Source organism: Protopterus annectens, chromosome 2.part0 (genome assembly GCF_019279795.1).
Source record: "Protopterus annectens isolate FY-2018-M chromosome 2.part0, PAN1.0, whole genome shotgun sequence".
In the NCBI taxonomy this organism is placed as follows: Eukaryota; Metazoa; Chordata; order Ceratodontiformes; family Protopteridae; genus Protopterus; species Protopterus annectens.
In genome coordinates, this window is record NC_056728.1 from 577350044 (window position 1) to 577371566 (window position 21523).

At 38.5% G+C, this 21523-nt stretch overlaps 1 protein-coding gene across 1 annotated transcript in view; it reads left to right on the plus strand.

Annotated features, from left to right (window-relative positions):
• Positions 1–12927: 12927 nt before the first annotated feature.
• The window catches only part of ERI1 (exoribonuclease 1), a 179252-nt gene continuing 170656 nt past the window's right edge, over positions 12928–21523 (plus strand). Inside the window, exon 1 of the mRNA XM_044060940.1 lies at positions 12928–13199. Coding sequence (XP_043916875.1) covers positions 13089–13199 — 111 coding nt within the window. The 5' untranslated portion in view covers positions 12928–13088. The remainder of the gene's footprint in view (positions 13200–21523) is intronic.

The following is a 21523-nucleotide window of genomic DNA, read 5'->3' on the forward strand; positions in this document are numbered from 1 at the left end:
CCTGGTCTGGCACCTATGTCTCTCAAATCAAATTTGTGGGTCACATCTGGGTTATACGGTTAGGCTTATAAGAGCCCTAGTGGTCGTTAGTCTAGCATACACCTATGAACCTGTGAAAGCATTGACTTAGTATAGACCTCTGAACCTATGATAGATTACTAAATAGAGGAAACCCCCTAAGCTAAATGACCAAGCACCAACACAAAATGTGATGTTTTTGTATTTTAGAACAGGAACTATTTAGTTTCGGTTGGACCATCTTGTTATTGGGATTAAAAACACTTAAAGAACATTTCTTTTCTATCTTCTGACCTGCTACAAGACACTGTGATGGTCTGAAGAATGTTATTATGTGCATTGGTCTCTGTTCCTTTATGGTTTTGAATTTTGTAAGTTTCTTTATAGGTCCAGCATGAAGTCTTGTTCTTTCTTTCACAACAGGGAAAGAAAAATAGGGAGCACTTGTAGATGGGCATATTTTACCACTTAGCCAAGCAAAAATACTTGATGATAACAAGGAAAGAATAAAGGTGTGCTCCATGTAAAAAGGGAGAGTAATACTTACAAGGAATATAAACCATTTTTAGATCACATGGGGATATTCCAACTTCCATAGTCGATAAGGACCTAGACAGAGCTGAAGTACTAGTTGTATTTATTATTTTACTTATTTATTTGTTTTTTACCAGAAAAGTCCAACTGGGTAATACCCATGTTCATTGGAGGCTCAGGGAGAAAAGCTCCATTTGCTTACATTGCATTATACTAAGTGGCAACCAAACACAAAAGCAATTACTAGAAAATGGAAATCAAAATCTAAACCAACTATAATAGAAGTAGTGAATATAGTAACAGAAATAAAACAACTGGAAATGGGATCTTTAGTAAAGGGTTGAGGCAAACTACCTAGGAAAAAAATGGGAATTGGGGGAACAATACATACAGGGGAGGCATGAGGTTTAAAAGAAGGCAGGACTTAAATGAGCTATGTAATGCTTGACTGAAAATGACTGGGTAGATTATAACTGATATGTAATGTTTGCAACTGGGAGTATGTCAGTATGATTTGTGATGTAAAATGCTTGCAACTAGGATTGTGTTAGTGTGGTTTGTTTTCATTTATATACTGTAAATGTATGATTACCTATGTCATAAGTGATGGTTTAATAAAGACGTTTCTTCTTTAAAAAAGGCAGGAATTGAATAATTCATGTAATGTTGCTTGGTTTATATTATATATAGCATTATATGTGAAGTATAATGTTTGTAAACATAAACTTGTTCATATAGTTTGATTACTTTTATATAAATGTAAATTTGCCTATGTCTTAAGTGATAATTCAATAAAGGTGCTAAAAACAGAGTAGTTACATTTCTATTTACATTTATACACAAACAGTAGTTTTATCTCTATTAATATTTATATACAAACAGTAGCTACATTTCTAGTTACATTTATACACAAACAGTAGTTGCAGTTATACATATACATTCTAAAATTTTACAGAGGTGGAAGTAACTAAAGAGAAAGCACACATGCAACTTAGTGGATTATACGGGCAACAGTTATGTATAAAAATTGTTTTTGTCATTTCAGTAAAAAGTTGAGAATATTATGTATAAGGTGAATATTTGAATAGTATTGTACAGTGAAAAAGTTTTACCCTGTGATGAGCATGTACAGGACCAGGATTGGTTAAGATGTTGTTTAAGCAGTGGTTTAAACCTCCCGAGTTTGTCAGTTTTATTTGCATGGGGATACTATTACATTAGCAAAGTATTGGGAGTAGAGCGAGTCTCCTGCAACAAGATGACACTGATTTCAGGGAAAAGCCATGGAATGCAGAAAAAAGAAGATTCTAGATGTAGTCCTAAAGAAGGGGGATAGACACAATTGAATCAAGACGAAAGAATCACAGATGAATAGTGACCATGTAAGAAAATGGCTTACTTGTACACTGATCTGGGGGCATACAGGCAGACAATTACAAGTGAAAAACATTTGTTCAAACATAGTAATACAAGCTAAAAAAGGATATAGAGTGACAAAAGTCAGTATTACAATTTGGGTCTATATTGAATGTTCGAACATTCAAAATTCCGAATCTCATATGGTCGACACCATATGATCGGACTTTTGAATGTTTGAACATTGTAACAGAGATCTCTGTACAGCACGAAATGGGAAGATTTCCCTTTTCTGCACTGTAGTGCGATCTTGGAGTTGATATATTTAAAGAGTGGGGGGTGTAGGGGTGCTGGGGGGGCTTGCCCCACTGCTTAGAGTGTTCAGGTAGGTATTTTTTTGTAATTTATTTATTTTTTATTAGATATTTGAACTTTTGCAAGTTCAATCGTATGGTGTCGACCATATGGTGGTCGAACTTTCAAACGTTCGCGTATCTAATATAGACCCTTACATTTGAAGGGGAGTATCTTGTTTTGTTTTCTACTTACACTTGTTAATCAGGAAGGTACACTGGTCCAAAGACCCTTTTCTAGTAGAACTCAAGGCATACAGACAGAAAACATTTGGTCGCAAGCAGTAAAACATGATTAAAAGAGACAAAGAGTGATAAAAGCCAATATCACACTTTTAAACAGCGAATGAGCTATAGTATTATAATGTCATCAAATACAGTAATAATAATCATCAAATATTAGTGAATCATAAGCTAAGCTTTGCTAAACTACAGTAAAAATCAAACAAGAAAAAATAAATTACCATTTGAATTAGATTTCAGTAGGTATAGCACATCACAATTAATGGCATGAAATACGTAAGAAGAGGTACAATATGTAAATCAATTGAGAAGACGGGCCAGTAGAATTTCAAAAACAGCGATAATCTGAATGACTGAATGAAATATAGTAGAGGGAACAGTGAGTTTACAACCAGCTAGGTAATGTTGGGCCAAGAGATACTGATGTATGGGGGACAAGTGCAGAAGTCAGCTAAGATAATCAAATTGGACTCATTGTGATGTTTGTTTGAGGTGGTTTTAAATAATTCTTTCTTGAGGAGATGTTGTCTGTTTGATTTTTAATTGATGGGCTTCCATGATGTGAGTTAAAGTTTAAAAAATTAGTTTTCTAGTGTGGATAGAGTATATGGATACCTAATCAGGAGGTAGTCCTCATGGTTTCTTGGGTTGTAGGATTTATTACAAAAGTGTAACAGGTTACTTAAGGAATGACAATAGCTGCTGTTGATAAGTCTGAATGTGAGAGTGTTGAGGAGAATTGGAATTTTGTCATGAACTGGTAGTTACTTTTAGTGATAACTGTACAGCAGTGCTCCTTATAGAGGGTTAGCTGAATGAATCTAAGAAGTAGCAGCCACTTCAAGCTAATCAGAGTTGTACAATTATACTCTTTACACAGGCTTAGCTGAATGACTCTGAGGATTTTGTTCTGTTTTCAATAGGATATCTTGGTTATGTGCTGGGTAGCACATTGGCATAGCAGAAAGCATTTTTCATTTCACAGCAAGAAGTTCCCAGGTTTGATTTTCAGCTGGGATGCCTAGCGTGGGTTTCCTCTGGGTGCTTCAGTTTCCTCCCACATTCCAAAGACATGCAGTACATGGACTGGACACTCTAAATCGGCCTTAGTTGTGAGTGTGCATGCAATTGTGTGATGTGGAATAACTATCCTGACAGGACAAGCCACCTGGTGGTGTAAACCTTGGCTCTAGATAATTTATTGATGTGACACCCCAATCCCATGTGCAAAAAAGGGGATCTGGATGTATGGATGGAGCTAGGTTTTCTGCTGAATTCAGGGCATATACTGACAAACAGTATTCTAGCCTGGGAAGTAATACCTTTATGTCAATGGCTTGTCTAGCTTCCTTTGTTAGTAGGTAGAGATTATGTAGACCACGAACTTGGGATGAGGACTTTTTATTACTATCATTCAATGTGGGGGAGGGAAGATACGGGGGGGGGGGGCAAAAGTTAACCTAAGGTATTTCTTAAGTGTAACAACTGGGAAGAAGTGTCGCAGCAAGTCATAAAACTTGGAGGTACGATTCATGACAATCTTTTGTTGGTAAAAAATAATAACTGTACTTTTATTTATATTGAATATGATCTTGTTTACTACTAAAGAGTTCTTCCATTAATGTTCAAATTCATTTTTGAGGGCCATGTTTTTGTTGTGAAGTGATCTGTTCTAGTAATGAGTGTGTCATCAGCATAGATTAGGCTGTTAAGATAGTAGAGGTTGCAGGGAAGGCCATTGATTAAAGAGGGAGAATATCAAGTAAAAAAGTGATGAGTGCACCATGGACTGTAGCACAAACTCCAATTGAATGAATTCCAACGAAATCTTCTTGCTGAGCAAAATCCACATTTATTGTTAAAAATAAAGAAACTGCAGAAAATTGTGAGCGCTTTCGCGTTGTTATCCAACGCTTCATCAGACATAAAAACAGTTAAAAGATGGCTCATTATAAACACCTGCATATCATGACATCATAGCACTCTTGAAGGAACCAACATATAAAAAGACACAATCATAAAAAACAAGATAAGAATTAAAAATACATAACATCACTTGTAATAGCGTAAGTTGCATGATGCTTAATGTTTCAAAGGTCTGGAAGCTAAGAACGGCTTAATAGTAAGCCTATCATTAAGCCCAAATCTATGGGCTTGTAGCTTCAAGATCCATTTGCCTTCCCTCTCTTCAACCCTATTCTTGATGTTACCTAATCTACCATCAGTACTAACCATTTCAAGAACCAGGAACCTGAACATGTGTGTATCACCTTGCTCCACAACATGTTTCGCCAGTGCATTCAAAATATTTCTTTTCGCTATGGCGTATATATGCTCTCTAATACGTTCGCGTAGCGATCTAGTCGTCATCCCTACATAAAATTTCTGACAGAGTTGGCAATCAGCTAAATATACTAAATTCATAGATTTGCAAGTGGCAAAATGTTTAAATGTGTATGTCCTCTTAGTCTCAGGGTGTATATAAATATTGGTATTAGCGATGTGTCTACATTGGTTGCAAGTATGACAGGCAAAAGTGCCTGTTTTGTGACTCTTCTGAGCTGGAGTTTGTGTCCTATCATAACAAAGTAACCTGTTCAATGAAAGCATGTTCTTGTATGCTACTCTGGGTTTTGTATCTACCAGGGAACTAATGTTTTCATCTATCATGAGCAGATTCCAATGTTTGTTGAAAATATCAAGGACATGATTATTTCTATTGGTGTACGGAATAACAATCCTATTGGTGCTGGATGTATGTCTGGTCCTCGGTTGAATAGGTTGAGCGCTGGATCTTTTTATTAACGGAGCCCCCTCATTGGTTCTAGTAGAATCACCTTCAGAAATAGCCTCAAATACTACTTTCTTATCATAGCCCCTGGATATGAAATCCCTAGCTAAACATGCTTTCTGTTTATGATACGCTGTTTGTTTGGATGTCAATCTAGAAACCCTAGTGGTTTGATTCTTGATGATGTTTCTGTATATATGTTGAGGGTGCATGCTCTCACGATGTAACAGATTGTTCTTTCAGCAAGTCTTTCTAAAGAGTTCAGTATCAAAGCCATGAGTACTCTTGATGATCTTAACATCTAAAAAATCAATGTTGTCTGTAGACTGAGTGCAATCAAAGCTAAGGAATTCTTTGGAGGCATTAAGATATGTAACAAAACTTAAAAGTTGTTCAACAGTTCCTCCCCATAGGAGAAACACATCATCCACAAATCTATTGTAAAACTTTAAATGATTGATGAATTCAGAGTCACCATTCAACACAAATGTGTATTCCCAATGTGCCAACACCAAATTGGCATAGGCGTCGGCACATGGGGTACCCATCGCTACTCCTTTGATTTGTAAAAAATAATTATTCTGATAACATAAGACATTGTTCTCAAGAATGATCTCAAGTAGTGACATACATCTGTTAATCATGTGAGGTGTTAACTTATTGTGTACAAGCATAGCTCTGACAAATTCCAAACCTTTGTCGTTGGGAATAGATGTAAACAAAGATTTCACATCGAGGGTGACTAATATATAATCACGATGAAAAGAGGGTGAATGACTGAAAATTGCCAAATTATCTAAAAAATTAGTTGTGTCCTTCAGAATGTGTTTAACTTCAGAGACGATAGGTTTCAATATTTTATCAAGGTAAATAGATAAAGGTTCAGTGAGCCAACCTCGACTGGACACAATGGGGCGCAAAGGTGGATCAGAGGCGTCCATGTGTATTTTAGGGAGACCCCTGAAAGATGGAACCAAAGGCTTATCAATCAAGAAATAGGAATACAGCTCTTTATCAATAATGCCTGTCAGCATCAGATCATAAAGCATAGCATGTACATCTTTTATGAGATTGTTCAAACTGTAGTTGGGTAAAGGTAAATATGTATCATTGTCAGAAAGCATCAATTGCATCTTATCAACATACTGAGAGCTGTCCATAACAACAACAGCGCCCCCTTTGTCCGCTTGTCTAATGACAATAATGTTGTTGTTTCTTAAGCTGTCAAGAGCATGTTTCTCATTCAATGTTAAATTAAAAAATTGTGGTTTCGCATTTACATCATTATATAATTTAAACAAGTCTTTTTCTACAGCCTGCTCAAATGCTTCCAAAAGTGGATGCTGCTGAGGTATGAATGTAGATGGCTTTTTAAAGGATGTATGAATATTCATGGGTTGTTCCTCTTGCTGTCCATAAAACAGTTTTAGAGCTAAATGTCTTGTAAATAGCCTAACATCCACAATGATGTCCGTAACATCATTGCAACTTGATGGAATGAAACCAAGTCCCTTGTTAAGGACAGAAATCTCAAATGCATTTAAAGTATAATTTGATATATTGACAACCAAGTTGTCTACTAATGCGTCATCATTAAGAAAACAAGAATCAATTAAGTTTTCGATCTCCATACCTTCTTTGTTGACGGCATGTTGTCTTCTACATTTTTCCTCTTGGTTGCTCTTCCTTGCGGTGACCAAGTCCTTTTCTCGTGTGGTCTGTAAGGCAAGGGAAAAGAAGGTAAACCATCACCCAGGCCGAATAATTCCTCCTCGGCTTGGATAACAAACGAATCAATGGAGAGCTGTTTGCTTCATAGATCATGCCCTCTATTTCTTAGTGAACTATCATTTCCAGGATGTATAGCTACATCAGAATTGGAGTCAACATGTACTTGTGCCTCTATTACAACAGTATTAGAACGAGAAACTGTTGTATCGTCATGTGTATCCAATACAGGAGCCATGCCTAGATTCACGCTAGCAGCGTCTTCTGATGACGTCTTCAATGTAGGAGTATCCAGGGCAACTCCGCAAGATTGCTCAATGGTTATGGATGACTTCTGCGAATTGTCCGATGTCTTGTACGAGTTGTCAGTTCTCAAGTGTGTGTTGTCCTTGGGCCAAGAAAAGACCTGAGATTTGCTAAAATCGAGAAAGTCCCTCTGTAGTTTGCGTTTCTTATCATGCAGACATTTGATGTCTAAAGAAGAGACCATGTGTTTCAAATCATTGAACAATGTATTTAGATGCTCCATGCTTAATAACTCAGTTAGCTCCTTTTGTATAGCCTTAATTTCTTTTTTTAATTCACAAATGCATGTGTCATAATGTTCAATTAGAATACGTATATATGAAAAGCTAGTCTCTAAGTTGCATTTCTGCCACCTAGCTAAAAGTCCCGGTTGAGAGTCGCCGAATGTTGGCATTTTGAGAACTCTCAAGCCTCTCGGGACTAATTTAAACTTGAGACAAGCTTCCATATGCAATCTCTGCCATTGCGTGTTACGTAATTTATGGAGCTTGTTCTCAAGTTTTCTAGTGACCAGCGTTATCTCCATGTTGTTCCTCGAAGTTTGCGCCGCATCTCCGGCTCCATTGAAGTCTGAAATAGTCAATTTAAGTAATGGGTTGACATCGAAGTCAACAATTCCATCCAGATTAAAGGGTTCAACAGCTTCAAAGTTCAATGCTTGTTCATTAGGCATAACGGCCATGTCCTGGCAGAGATGTAACTACGAAACAGTAATGAAACAAAGAAAAACAACGCTGCCAGATAAAGCACTCTCCTTAGGTAAAACAGTATCAAGTAAAAAAGTGATGAGTGCACCATGGACTGTAGCACAAACTCCAATTGAATGAATTCCAACGAAATCTTCTTGCTGAGCAAAATCCACATTTATTGTTAAAAATAAAGAAACTGCAGAAAATTGTGAGCGCTTTCGCGTTTTTATCCAACGCTTCATCAGACATAAAAACAGTTAAAAGATGGCTCATTATAAACACCTGCATATCATGACATCATAGCACTCTTAAAGGAACCAACATATAAAAAGACACAATCATAAAAAACAAAATAAGAATTAAAAATACATAACATCACTTGTAATAGCATAGGTTGCATGATGCGTAATGTTTCAAAGGTCTGGAAGCTAAGAACGGCTTAATAGTAAGCCTATCATTAAGCCCAAATCTATGGGCTTGTAGCTTCAAGATCCATTTGCCTTCCCTCTCTTCAACCCTATTCTTGATGTTACCTAATCTACCATCAGTACTAACCATTTCAAGAACCAGGAACCTGGCATATACTGACAAACAGTATTCTAGCCTGGGAAGTAATACCTTTATGTCAATGGCTTGTCTAGCTTCCTTTGTTAGTAGGTAGAGATTATGTAGACCACGAACTTGGGATGAGGACTTTTTATTACTATCATTCAATGTGGGGGAGGGAAGATACGGGGGGGGGCAAAAGTTAACCTAAGGTATTTCTTAAGTGTAACAACTGGGAAGAAGTGTCGCAGCAGGTCATAAAACTTGGAGGTACGATTCATGCTAATCTTTTGTTGGTAAAAAATAATAACTGTACTTTTATTTATATTGAATATGATCTTGTTTACTACTAAAGAGTTCTTCCATTAATGTTCAAATTCATTTTTGAGGGCCATGTTTTTGTTGTGAAGTGATCTGTTCTAGTAATGAGTGTGTCATCAGCATAGATTAGGCTGTTAAGATAGTAGAGGTTGCAGAGAAGGCCATTGATTAAAGAGGGAGAATAGTAAAGGACTGAGAACACAGCCTTGGAGGATGCCGGATTAAGTTTACACAAACTATAGTTGGGAGCTTACAATCCTTGGGAAAATCAGAGACAAGGAAACAAAAGCTGAAATACAGGGTTATAGGGAAATGCAGTGTTACAAAGATACAAAAGTTTAGTGCCTACACAGTGCTCACTTATTGCCTCTTCTCACATCTTATCACACAGATCAGTAGTTCAGTGAAATGATATGAATGTATACAGATCTCCCTCCTATGTTCTCAAATAGGAAGCCACCTTCTAGCTTGAAGCAGACTACTGTTAGCAATAATTCTTCTAAACAGAAGTAAAGCTATGTTGCAAAACTAGGCATGTTACATGAAGATCACTGTCCTGTTACTGTTAAGGTTGGATTTTTATGGAAAATGTTACAAGTGTACCTTTCATCTGTTCCTCATCATGGTGAACAGTACTACTCATTTTGAGTCTTTAACAATTTCCTGTTCTACACTGAAACGGTGTCCCATGTATTCCTAAAGATTTTTTTTTATCAATACTCATGATAAATTACACTGAAGTGTATCAGCTTAACAAAAGAACTTATTACAGCAAGTATAAAATAGCACATTTTAGGCATGCTGTGATCTTCCTAGTTAAAGTTGTTAGAATGTGTTCCACATTATGAGAAGTAGTAGTCCACATTCTGGATATTGGAGGTTGAGGGGTATGGTTAAAGAATACCTCTCATATGTCCCTTTATTTATTTATTTTCTGGTAAATCACTTAATATTACAGTCAGTCAATAATGCCAAACACTAAAGGTTCCTAGTTATTGTTGGAAAAATGCAAGTAATGCAAAACTTGTTGTTCCATTAGTTTTTAAACTGTCTCTGATTTTGACCCATTGTTCTCACCATAACTTTGTTTAACCTTTGTCCAGATTTCTCGAGCAAACAAGATAAAAATGCCATATATGTCGATGTCGTAGTGTACTGGCTCACCAGATGCACAGTAGCAAGTGCTGCCGTAGCTGGTTGATGTCAAACAGTACTAATGAATATTCATTATGATGTGGTTCTCACCCATATGAATATTCATTCTTCATCTAGTACACTTCAACATTGCAGTAAGGAAATGTATGTTGGGGTAAAGATATACACAAGCCATTCTACTGTAGCCACATGAATTAAATAGTCCAAAAAGCTAAATGTTTAGTTAATGTTTTAATACGTGCATCTATTTAAAAGAAAAGGCTTCTGGAGAGAAAGAGAAAACAAAAATGCAGTCATATTATAATGGACAAATGAAATCTGTATAAGGTGCCACTTATAAATGCACATAAAGCAGTAATGTGGGATATCACAGTAGAACAGTGGCAATTATTGCTGTGCTGTTCCTTAGTTTAGTGTTCTTCTGGGGTACTGTGTGTTTTTAGTGTGCATGTTCTCCCTGTATCTTCATTGGTCTTTTATGGGTGCTTTCACACCTCGGAGACAAGCTAGCTACAAGTCAGTTTTCAGTCATGCTACCACGTATTATTCTATATACAGACAGGTTAGATTCTGTGGATCCCTTCTGTACCAGCACTTTTTCTATTAACTCTAGTTTTTGCAGGGCATGTTTAATACACTTGGGGGGGTGCGAGCTATTAATCCTCCTCATTCCTTTGCAAGCTTGTTGTTCCAGAAGCTCATATACCTGCAGTTATGGCTTAAAAGATGGGGGAAAACAATAATAAATACATGAATGACTGCAACCATGTACTCCAAGAAACAGTTTTTGGGCAAAAGTGTAATTCTTTACTGTCCTATCCACTTATACTAGCTAGGCAGCAATTTTAATACATTTAACCAGGATTGGTAGTGAAAAGAAAACATATGCAAGGGTGCAGGATAGTAAAGGAAGGTCGGCTTTTAGGGAAAAGAAATGGCATGTTTGAAAGTGCAGTACAATACGGGGGCAAACAGTAATATAGGAAGACTGAGATATGAAGCAGCGTATGTGACAGGGTTAGCAAGAAAGATGTAGGCAGGACCTTTTTCTGCTTCAGAATCAACCTGTTCAAGTCCTTGACATGCCTAAGAAAGATAGTTGCGAGGCTAAGTTACATTACAGCTTTTGGTAGAACAAGCTTGCAAAGGAATGACGAGGATTAATAGCCCCCCACCCCCCCCCAAGTTTGTTAAACATGCCCTGCAAAAACTAGGGTTAATAGAAAAAGTACTGGTACAGAAGGAATCCACAGAAGCTAACCTGCTGGTATGTAGAATAATACCTAGTAGCATGACCATACCTTTCAACCTCTTAGTGCAATAAATCTGGACAAAGTCAGAAAGAATGGTGGGGAAAGGCCCAAAAATAGTGGCAGAATTTAAATATTGTTCCTCTAAATGTAGAAAGTTGCTAGTATACAAGGTTTTGTATTATTACGCGTTTTCTGAAGGATATAAAGTCTGAAACTCAAATGTCTGTCTTTATTTAGTATTATTTAGTAACTTCAATAGTCAATAATTTACCAGAAAACCACAAATTTTATGAGGAACAGACAGGTATTATTGCATGACTAATAACTGACTTGTAGCTAGCTTGTCTCTGAGGTGTGGAAGCATCCATGAAAGACCAATGAAGATACAGGGAGAACATGCACACTAAAAACACATAGTACCTCAGAAGGGCACTAAACCAAGGAACAGCACAACAATTGCCACTATACTACTGTGCTATGAGTGACGCATACATATATCATTTGTCCATTATAATATGACTGCTACTTTCTTTTCTCTTTCTCTCCAGAAGCCTTTTCTTTTAATTAGATGTACATATTAAAAAATTAGCTACACATTTAGCTGTTTAGACTATTTAATTCATGTGGCTACGGTAGAATGGCTAGTCATAGTTCTCAACCTTCCATCTCCATAGCCGGCCTTAGGCATAGGCCAACTAGGCGTCCGCCTAGGGCACCGCTCTAGTAGGAGCACTTTTCCAGTACTTATTTGGTGTAGATAGACCAGGATGGGGGCACGGTGTGGTGTGGTGGGGGGCGCCGTGGAGCCCTTTTGCCTAGGGCACCAGTCAGGGTTACCAGATGTCCCTATTTGGGCGGGACTGTCCCTAGATCAGCAGCCTGATCCTGCATCCCGCCCTGCCGGTTTAAATCCCGGGCAGCCTCCGCTTTGTTTTTTTTTTTTGATTGGCCCGTATACCGGCATACGGGCCAATCAAAAATCGCTAAACACGGAGCTTCTTGTGTTTAATGCGGAAGTTCCGCATTAAACGAAACTCTGTGTTTAGCGATTTTTGATTGGCCCGTATGCTGGTTTTTTTTTTTTTTTTCAGTCCCTACCTGGCCAGTCGGAAATCTGGCAACCCTGGCACCAGTTGACCTAAGGCCGCCAAAATGAGGAACACTGGTCCTCATAATGTGGAACAAATAGGCAAAATGTGGAACATGTACTAATGGCTTACTCACAACTTCACCGAGGAAGGCCATATGGTGGTTAAAATATGCTGGTTTTACTTATACATAAGATCTTTTAATGAATTAATACGATTTATTTGTAATTACCATGGATTTCACTTAAAAAAATCCAAACACTGAATGTGTTACAGACCCTTTCAATGTGGAACATGAACTTTTTAAGACCCCAAATGAGGTACGTTCCTCGTAACGAGGTACAGTTGAGAGGCATGAGCCTCGTTTATCTTTACTCCAACATACTTTTCCGTATTGCGATGTTGAAGCGTACTAGATGGAGAATGAATTATTCACACGGGTGAGAAGGAACGACATTATAATGAATATTCATTAGTACAGTTTGACGTCAACCAGCTGGGGCGGGGTTCGGGTAGTGTTTGCTACCGCGCATCTGGTGAGCTAGTACACTACAACATCGCCAAAAAAATGTAGTGACCTAAAACAGTTGTTGTAACGTAACGTCCGGGACTCTATCTCTCTTTGTTTTTCCTCCAGCCTCTATGATTTCCGGAAGTTATGTCATTATTTTCAAACACTTGGTAGGAGTGAAGAATGAGAAGTTGATATGGAGAGTGTAATTGAAAGCACAGAAAGAGATACAAAGAAAGAAAAACAACCTGAATGTGAGAGTTGCTCATCGATACAGGGGGCTGTAGAAAAATCTGAAGCAGCTGCGGTGAGTGAATGGTTGAATTAAACAGATGCCACTGAGTAAGGTATTAAACTATAAGTTATATTCTGTCTTGTCACTGTCAGTGCTTTGGTGGCTTCAGGGTGAGTACAGATCTGATGAATCGTTAGTACTATACGCTTACTCTCAATTCTGCACCATACTATTCATTAATTGTATGCATACCTAGCAATTGTCCCTGATTCTGACTCAAAATTTAGCAGTGTTTCTCTTATTCACTCCTAAAACTGGTGACTTTTGGAGAAAACGTGGTGGATTTCACTTAAATAATGACAATTAATTAAAACTGTGGACCTCTTTTACTTCAGAAAATATGTATTAATTCACGTCTTCTTATTCTGTTAATGTATTAAACTAGTAATATTAATGTTTTAAAAAGTGTCCCAACTGTTTCTGGATTTGACCCTGATTCTGCTGAGATTTGTCCCACGTTCGTTGAGAGCTGTGGCTTTAAGCCAACTAGTTGACCACCTTTTAAGGAAGATGAAATAGTAGTCCTCACCAATGAAGGTGTTTGGGGACATACAAAATGTTCATTAGCTACTGCAGTGTAATGGCCATAATAAATAATATTGCACATTTCCCTTCAGAGGAAATCGTTGCTTTTATTTGTATTGAAGTGTTTAATTGCTTATGCTTCACCATATAATAGGTCTGCTATTGTTATAAAGACTTGGACTTAATTTGCATGCTGCAGTTGGGTGTAGAATGAGTTGTTACGCTGTCCTTACCTGTACTGTATACACGTGTCTTGAGGCACGCGAATGTGAGCTATGTAGAAACCCTTGAAATATGCTTATGCGTGTAAAACTGTTGATTTTGGACTTGTGATTTTTTACCTTGGTTGTGGCTGAGAAAGGGCTTATACTGCTACACACCCAATAACATGTGCATGGCTGAGAAAGGGCTTACATTGCTACACCCCCCATAACATGTGCATGGCTGTGTGCATACTGGAATGAACTTGATGGTTAAAAACACACACTCATATACGTATATACACAGTCACACACTCTCACTAATTTGCACACTATCTCAAACTCTTGTATCTGCAGATAAAACTATATATGATCAAGTGGATGATGTTGTGTACATTATACTATGCAGCTATTTTTTTTGAGTGAAAATGGGTCATAAGTACAAGTTGTGATGGTGCATCTCACCATACTCCTGTACTGAATATTACTTTGTCACTTGTAAAACTTTTGCATACAGAGAATTGACCAATAAGCATGACTCTGAATTGTCAGATACTGTTAGTTCTAAGACTGGGAAACTTTCTTTGATCTAATTTATAAGGAGACTTCTTGAAATCTTGATTTTTGATGACAGCACATTATCTTTCAAGACTGAAAACTATGGACTGTCCTGCTGAAGAAGAAGACGATAAACGTTTCTGGAAAAATGTATTTATTTATTTATTGTGGGATTTATTTGGCAGCATGACATTAAGCTGTATTTGTAGGAATCCTAGGAATTTTAAGGATGCTGAATGCTGCAACCATTACTGCTTGCCAGGTCCTACCCTAGACTTTATTTTCCTTCTCATGGAGGTCTGTGCCATTCATGTCTGTGGTAAATTTATGAATAACTATCCAAGTCTGGTTTGAAGGAAGATTGTCACACTGCTTTACCTGCAGGGGGAATCTATTTCAGAGGTAAGGTAGATGCTGAGTAACAAAAATCTCTCTCACTTGTTTTATTGATCTACAGAACTAGGTTTCTTGTTCTGGTATGTGTGGGACTGTTTGATTTATGAAGGTACAAGTTATCCAGAACTACTAGATCCCTGGTTGCTGACCCTTTGAGGACCCTATAAGACAGAGAAAAGTGTGCTTCTAGTCTTTTCCAGTAGTTTAGGTATTAGCCTGTCAAGGATTGACATAATAGTTAGGGTTTTACCTTGCTGATACAGTGTTCACATTTTGATTCTGACCACTGGCTCTTGGCTAGGCATGTAATAGTCTGCAGACTGATTGGCCCTATTTTTCAGGAACTTCTGGAATCTTTGCAGTTGTTTGGTATGTCTGGTGATGTGTATCCCAAATGGAGTATTGTGCTTTATAATTGGTCTAATCAGTGTTTAATACTAGTGGAAAAATACCTTTTTTGATCTGTATGATATTCCCTTGGTGATCAGCTGTGGCAAGCAGAAGGACTTTTTGGCAATTGTTGCTACATGGAGGTCAAAGGAGAAGGAATTATGAACATAGGCTCCTGGGTCTCTAAATTTTAATTTTGAAGTGGGGCGTTGTTAATGCTGGTTATTGTGGTAATGGTTTGCTGCCAAATGCAACATTGTTGCATTTTGTATCATTTAGTTTAAACCCATTTTCCACACACAAGGCTTTTAAGTGTAAGTTCCTGCTAGAAAGCGTCTGTGTTGGATGGGGTTTTGACAGTTACTCCCGGTTTGTATATCTTGGTTTTCATTCTTTCAGTTAGAGGAGAGTTGTGTGGGTCACCACTGGTCAACTTCATGTACTCTGATGCTGCCCCTGCCACCCACACCTTATGTGTTCTGGCTTTCTTTTAGCCAATTTGGTATCCATCTTACTATACAAGATCGATTTGTAATGCATATAGTTTAATTATGTTAGTATGGTGTTAAATGCCTTTGCCAAATCAAGGTAAGTTATGTGTACAGTATTTACATTGTCAAAGAAGTTAATCAGGTTCATTTGAAAGGATTCACCTTTTATGAAACCAGATTGTTGTGAATCTAGCCTGATGAGATTTTTAATGTCCATGTTAATCAAGTCTGTTATAATGTGTGCACATCTCCTTACAAATGAGATTCCTAAGGCTGATGGGCCTATAGTTTCTGTAGTCGAGAGTAAGCCCATTAGAGTGGCATCATTAGTGCTGTATGCCAAGCTTCCGTGACTAAGCCGGTCAGGTTAAATAGCTTGTGTAGAGGCTCCACCAGAGCATGCTTGTTGCTGTATATCAGGCAGCTAGGTATTTTAGCTGGTCCCATGGAGAACATGCTCTTTGGTTATTATGGCATTGGGACTGAGAGCTGCAGGGATCGTAGGGCTTTGGATAGTTCTTATGGGTGAAATTTTCACTGACTATTGCTAGAACATTGGTGTTGTCAACCAGTTCAGAGTAGTTTTTTCTTGTTAGTATGACTTTGGTATATTGAGTGTTGTATCTTAGTTTTATAACATAACATAACCAAAGAAGGTTTTGTAATTGTCCTTGGCTTGAGGTGCCAGCCTGAGTTCATGGGGTGCCTTTTCTAGATCTATCCGTTTAAAAAATGTTTTAATAAACATCTTTATTAAAATATTGTGACACAATCTTATATTTATATAAATGAAAAAGAAACATTGACATCACTTTAGTTGCAAATATTATACATCACAGCCAGCATTGAAACAATTGTAGTTGCATACATTGTGCATCACTTGTCAACTATCCAGTCATTGTCAGTTAAGCATTATATGGCTCACCCAAATCATGCCTCTTAAACCTTGTTCCTTCTCTGCATATATTGTTCCAACAATTCTTATTTTTTTCTCTGTAGTTTGTTCTGTCCCTTTTCCAAAGATTTCAATTTCAGTTGTTGTATTTCTGTTACTATATTTAATACTTCTAGTAAAGCTGGTCTAGACTTTGATTTCTGTTTTCTAGTAATTGCTTATTTGTCAGCCACAATTTATTACACTCAGCAAGGCTTTACTTTGTCTAGGAATTCCGATTGTATCTCGTAGCTCAAAAATATTATCTCCCCCAGTCAATTCAGTCTGCTCACCCAGCGTCTCCGACAGAGCAGTTTGCAGGGAATCCCTGAAGTCGGCCAGCTCATTACACACTCAAAAAATATGTTCCCGCCACTTCTTTCTTGCCCATCACATCGCCAGCATTTGCTATCCAGCTGAGGAAAAATTCTTTGGAGTCTACTTTGGGTATAAAAATACCTCTGTACAAGCAAGGATCCCAAGTCTTACAGACTATGTTGTATATTTGGGAGATATACTTGTATCCCCACATTGTCTCTGTGTGAATTGCTTATCCAGTCTTTCTTCCCAATCCTTTCTAAGCTTCTTTGATTAATTCTTATAATTATCATGCAATATTTTATATGCTCTACTAATTGTTCCTTTTTTTTAATGGTAGCTTCTGTTTTAGATTCTATTAAAAACTGTGCCAGTGCTGGCCTTTCATTTAGGCCCCATTCTTAGTAAATTCCTAATATTTTCTTGACTTGGGGGATCCGCTGTACACTCTTGATTTTTATCCCTTTTATTATAGATTTTATGTATGTTGATGGACCACCTGGGTGGCTTTCTTTTAAATTTCCCATATTATCTGGATCTGGATGGGACTGACAGTTTGTGGGTATAAAACTGTTTTGTGAATCTGTCTGTTGAGGCAGTGCCTGGGGTGATGGTATACATGAATTTTGAGAATTTGTCATATAATTTGAAGATATCTGTGTGCCTGAAGTCTTTGAAGACTGTTAAATTGGTTTCAGCGGGTTTATTTAGATAATTTGAGAGAGGATAATATCTGTCATATATATTTCTTAGTGGAGTGGAACCAAACAGTCCTGGGGTTGTTTATAGCAGTGTTTCTGGTAAAATGTCTAGTAGCAGTAGTAGGAAAGTTGTTTTGTTATCTTCAATGAAAGGCAAGAATTGCAAGGTAAAAACATGTATTACAAAAGTGAAGTTAGTCGGTGTGTTATTCTGATTGTGTAACCATTGTCCTCCTTGGTGTTTTCAGTCAGCAGGCTCACTGTTTTCCCCTTTCTTTTCGTAACACAAAGAAAAAGATTTTTTTGTTTGCAACAGAATAAATTCTTACAGGGACTGTAAAAGACCCAAATGTTTTATAGGATCATTCTGTAGGGACGAACATTTACTGAAAGACAAGAAAATGTATTATAGGTTGTAAGTGCTCTTTAAAAGGGGTTAATATTGAGAGTAATGTTTGACGATTAAGGTTGAATTTGTGTTATGCACAATATTTGATAGAAGAGTGCATAATAGTGTAGAAACTGGAAAGTCCAAGCCATAGGTTTTTTAGTCATTACCTAGCTCTTATTTTGGAATTTATTTATGATATTAGAAGTCAGTGTGTGCACATTTGTATTAGAAGTGAGCTTATCCAACATTCAGGAAGGCCAGGTAGTAATTATTAATATTGTACTCTGAAGTTATTCAGCAGAAAAAAAATTAATTCCTTTCTTTATAAGTGCTTCTGTTGTGTAATGGTAATTGTACTTGTTTCATCTAGTTCCTGTTTTGTGAGTGAATGGTAAAATATTGACCGTGTGCACAAAAGATCTCTGTGAGGAGAGAAAAAGCTAATTTCCCAAGGGAAATCGAATCTGCTCCAAGTTACAGCACAACGACATGAAAATTACAGAACCAACTGATATCGCCAACATCCTGGAAGATAGGTTCAGTGCTAACTTTACCCCCCTCTCATCCTCTAAAGGGCCCATATCTAAACAGGAAGAATGCAGAGTCCCTGTAATCACATCAATGTGAAAAGCTGCATTCTCTAAAACCAAAAACACAGCATCCAGGGGACCGGACAACATCCCAGGTTGCGTTTTACACGAACTTCAGAATAAACTGGCTCCCCACCTAAGCACCATGTTCAAGTCATAGTCTCACATCTGGCTTTGTGCCCACTGAATGGCGCACAGCAACAGTTATCCCACTCCACAAAGGGGGAGCCACCACTGATCCTGGTAACTATCGCCCTATTAGCCTGACGAGCCTGGTCTGCAAGGCCAAGGAACGTATCATCATGGAACTCATAAACAAAGACATTGGTAACCTCCAGACTCTGGACCCCATGTGGTTCGGGTTTGTGAAAGGCAGATCATGCCTTCTGAACCTGATCAACTTCTTTGAAGCAGTCACCAAAGCCGTAGAAGAGGGTAAGGTGGTTCACACAGCCTATCTTGACCTCGCCTAGCTTTCAACACCATTCCCCATTTTGGCGTTATAGCTAAACTAGGTATAAATCCCTACGTCACAAGATGGGTTGCCAACTGGCTCACTGACGGATCCCACACTGTAAAAGTTGCAGACTCCAAATCTGACTTCAAACCAATGACAAGTTGAGTACCACAGGGTTCAGTCCTGGGACCTCTCCCGTTTGGTATATACTTCACTGAAGTACAGGCTAACACAGAAGGCCTCTGGCTAATGAAGTTCGCAGATGACTGCAAACTAGGAGCCATAGTCGAGTTCCCAAATGATGTGGACGTCCTACAGAAGAACCTCACTGAGACAGATGCTTGGTGTCAGAGGCATGGCCTCAAGCTCAATGCCAAAAAGTGCATTGTCATCCCCTTTGGTAAAAACTCTGTACCCATGAACTACCATGTAAACGGCAGTCTACTTAACACCGAATGTGTGATGAGGGACCTTGAGACTCAGGTGGACAGTAGTCTCTCGTTTGATAATCACATCGCCACAGTAGTCAGGAAATCCTATGTGGCACACCTCATCACAAAAGGGTTCTCATCCAGGAAAAAAGAGGTCATTGTTCCCCTCTACTCGACACTCATTAAACCCGTTATAGAGTACAATGCCCCTTTTGGAATGTACCTCACAAGACATCTGCAGCAGCTGGAAAGGCCACAGAAGTACCTCACAAAGAGGATTACTGGCCTCAAACAGATGTCCTATACTGACCGTCTCAAAAAAATCCAGCTTTACTCTGTAGCAGATTGCCTACTCCGAGGAGATCTCTGCCTAACATATAAAGATATGTTAAACCCAGAGCTGTTGGACATGCTACACCTGAAGAAATCCCAATCCCTCCGAGCTACATGCTCTAGGGACCTAAACCTTGCCACCACAATAAACAGGACATGCTGGAGGGATAGATTCCTGTCCCAGAGACTTCCCATACTCTGGAACAAGCTACCCATCTATGTTGAGCAACGTTCCTCATTAGCACTCTTCAAGAAAAATCTTGATGAGTGGATGGGAAATAGCAAATACACCCCAGGGATCACGTCTGTGGCTCTGCTCGACAGGGGCACAGGAAATTAACTTTCTTGGGTGGTGTAAGCCAGGGAACCATGTTGGCTAGGCTTACTTAAGCCCTTGGGCTGATAGCCTAGTACCTACTTATGAACCTGCTAGATCTGGTCCCCAATCCTGTTCTCAAGGTAAAGGGCAGGAACTGATCTGAGCAGCAGGTGTTCAGAAATTTTAGACACCACAACAAATTTACCTAAGAGGTGGTCCAGTACTACTTTAACATGTAGAGCTATTTCCATCCATGTGAAATAAAGTGAAAGGTTTATCCCAGCTCCCAGTCACAGACATATAACCAAGCCAGACATAGCAGGATCCAGGGCATAAGGGCCTTAATCAGGTAACAAGAGAATTGGAAGTTATCCTGGAGGGGCAGGATATCCCTGATTTTGCCCAGCGATGACTTCCAGAGCTGACCCAGTGGAGGAGCAATTTACATGAGGACTGACTGCAAAAATACTGTCCAAATTCAGTAATGGGATGTGAAATGTAGTGGAGAATGCGGCCAGCTTCTTCTTTTTGTACTGTTTTGTCGCAGGAGAAGAGAGTTGGTATGCCATGTTCCCAGATGAAGCAGACAGAACTGACCCCTGAGGAGTGACCCACCCCTACCACATCCTTAGTAGGTCTCCAGCATCAGAATAGGAAGAATGGGTTGACTATGGAAAGGAGGAGAAGAAACTCTCCTTGAGGGTAGGAGACCTACATGTCCCACCCCCCCACTCCTCATCCCAGCAGGGAGCCATGTAACAGACCACTTGCTGACAGAAGAATGTGAAGACTTCTGCAGAAAATGGCTGCATGGCAGAGTAAGGCAGCATGTGGATTGTTGTGCATTCCGGTAGCACTGACTACTAAAGGCCACAGTAGAAACTACGTCATCAGAAATGTAAAAAGCCAAATGTAATAACAAGCCCTAAAGGACATTGTCTGATGTCACATCCCATATCTTCTTGAAAACTGTTTTTTGTTTACTAATTTTAAAGAATATTGTGAGTTAAGATGGTTGGATGATGAGATACATACATTGTGCTGGTTGATGTTCAAGGCTTTGCTGAAGATTAATTTCAATCCCTTAGTCAGATGACTCTATACTGAAGTCTCTTGGAGGAATATTTGATCAATTATGTTCACATAAGTGTGTTGACAGCACCAAGATGTCTATCAGAGAGAGTTCAGTGTTGCTTAATCCCTGACTTGCCAAGTTAAAACAATATTGAGGATAATATACCCATTTAGGAATTGTAATGATTTGTAAGGTTACATAGTGAGGAAGCCTGAAGTGTTATTGGC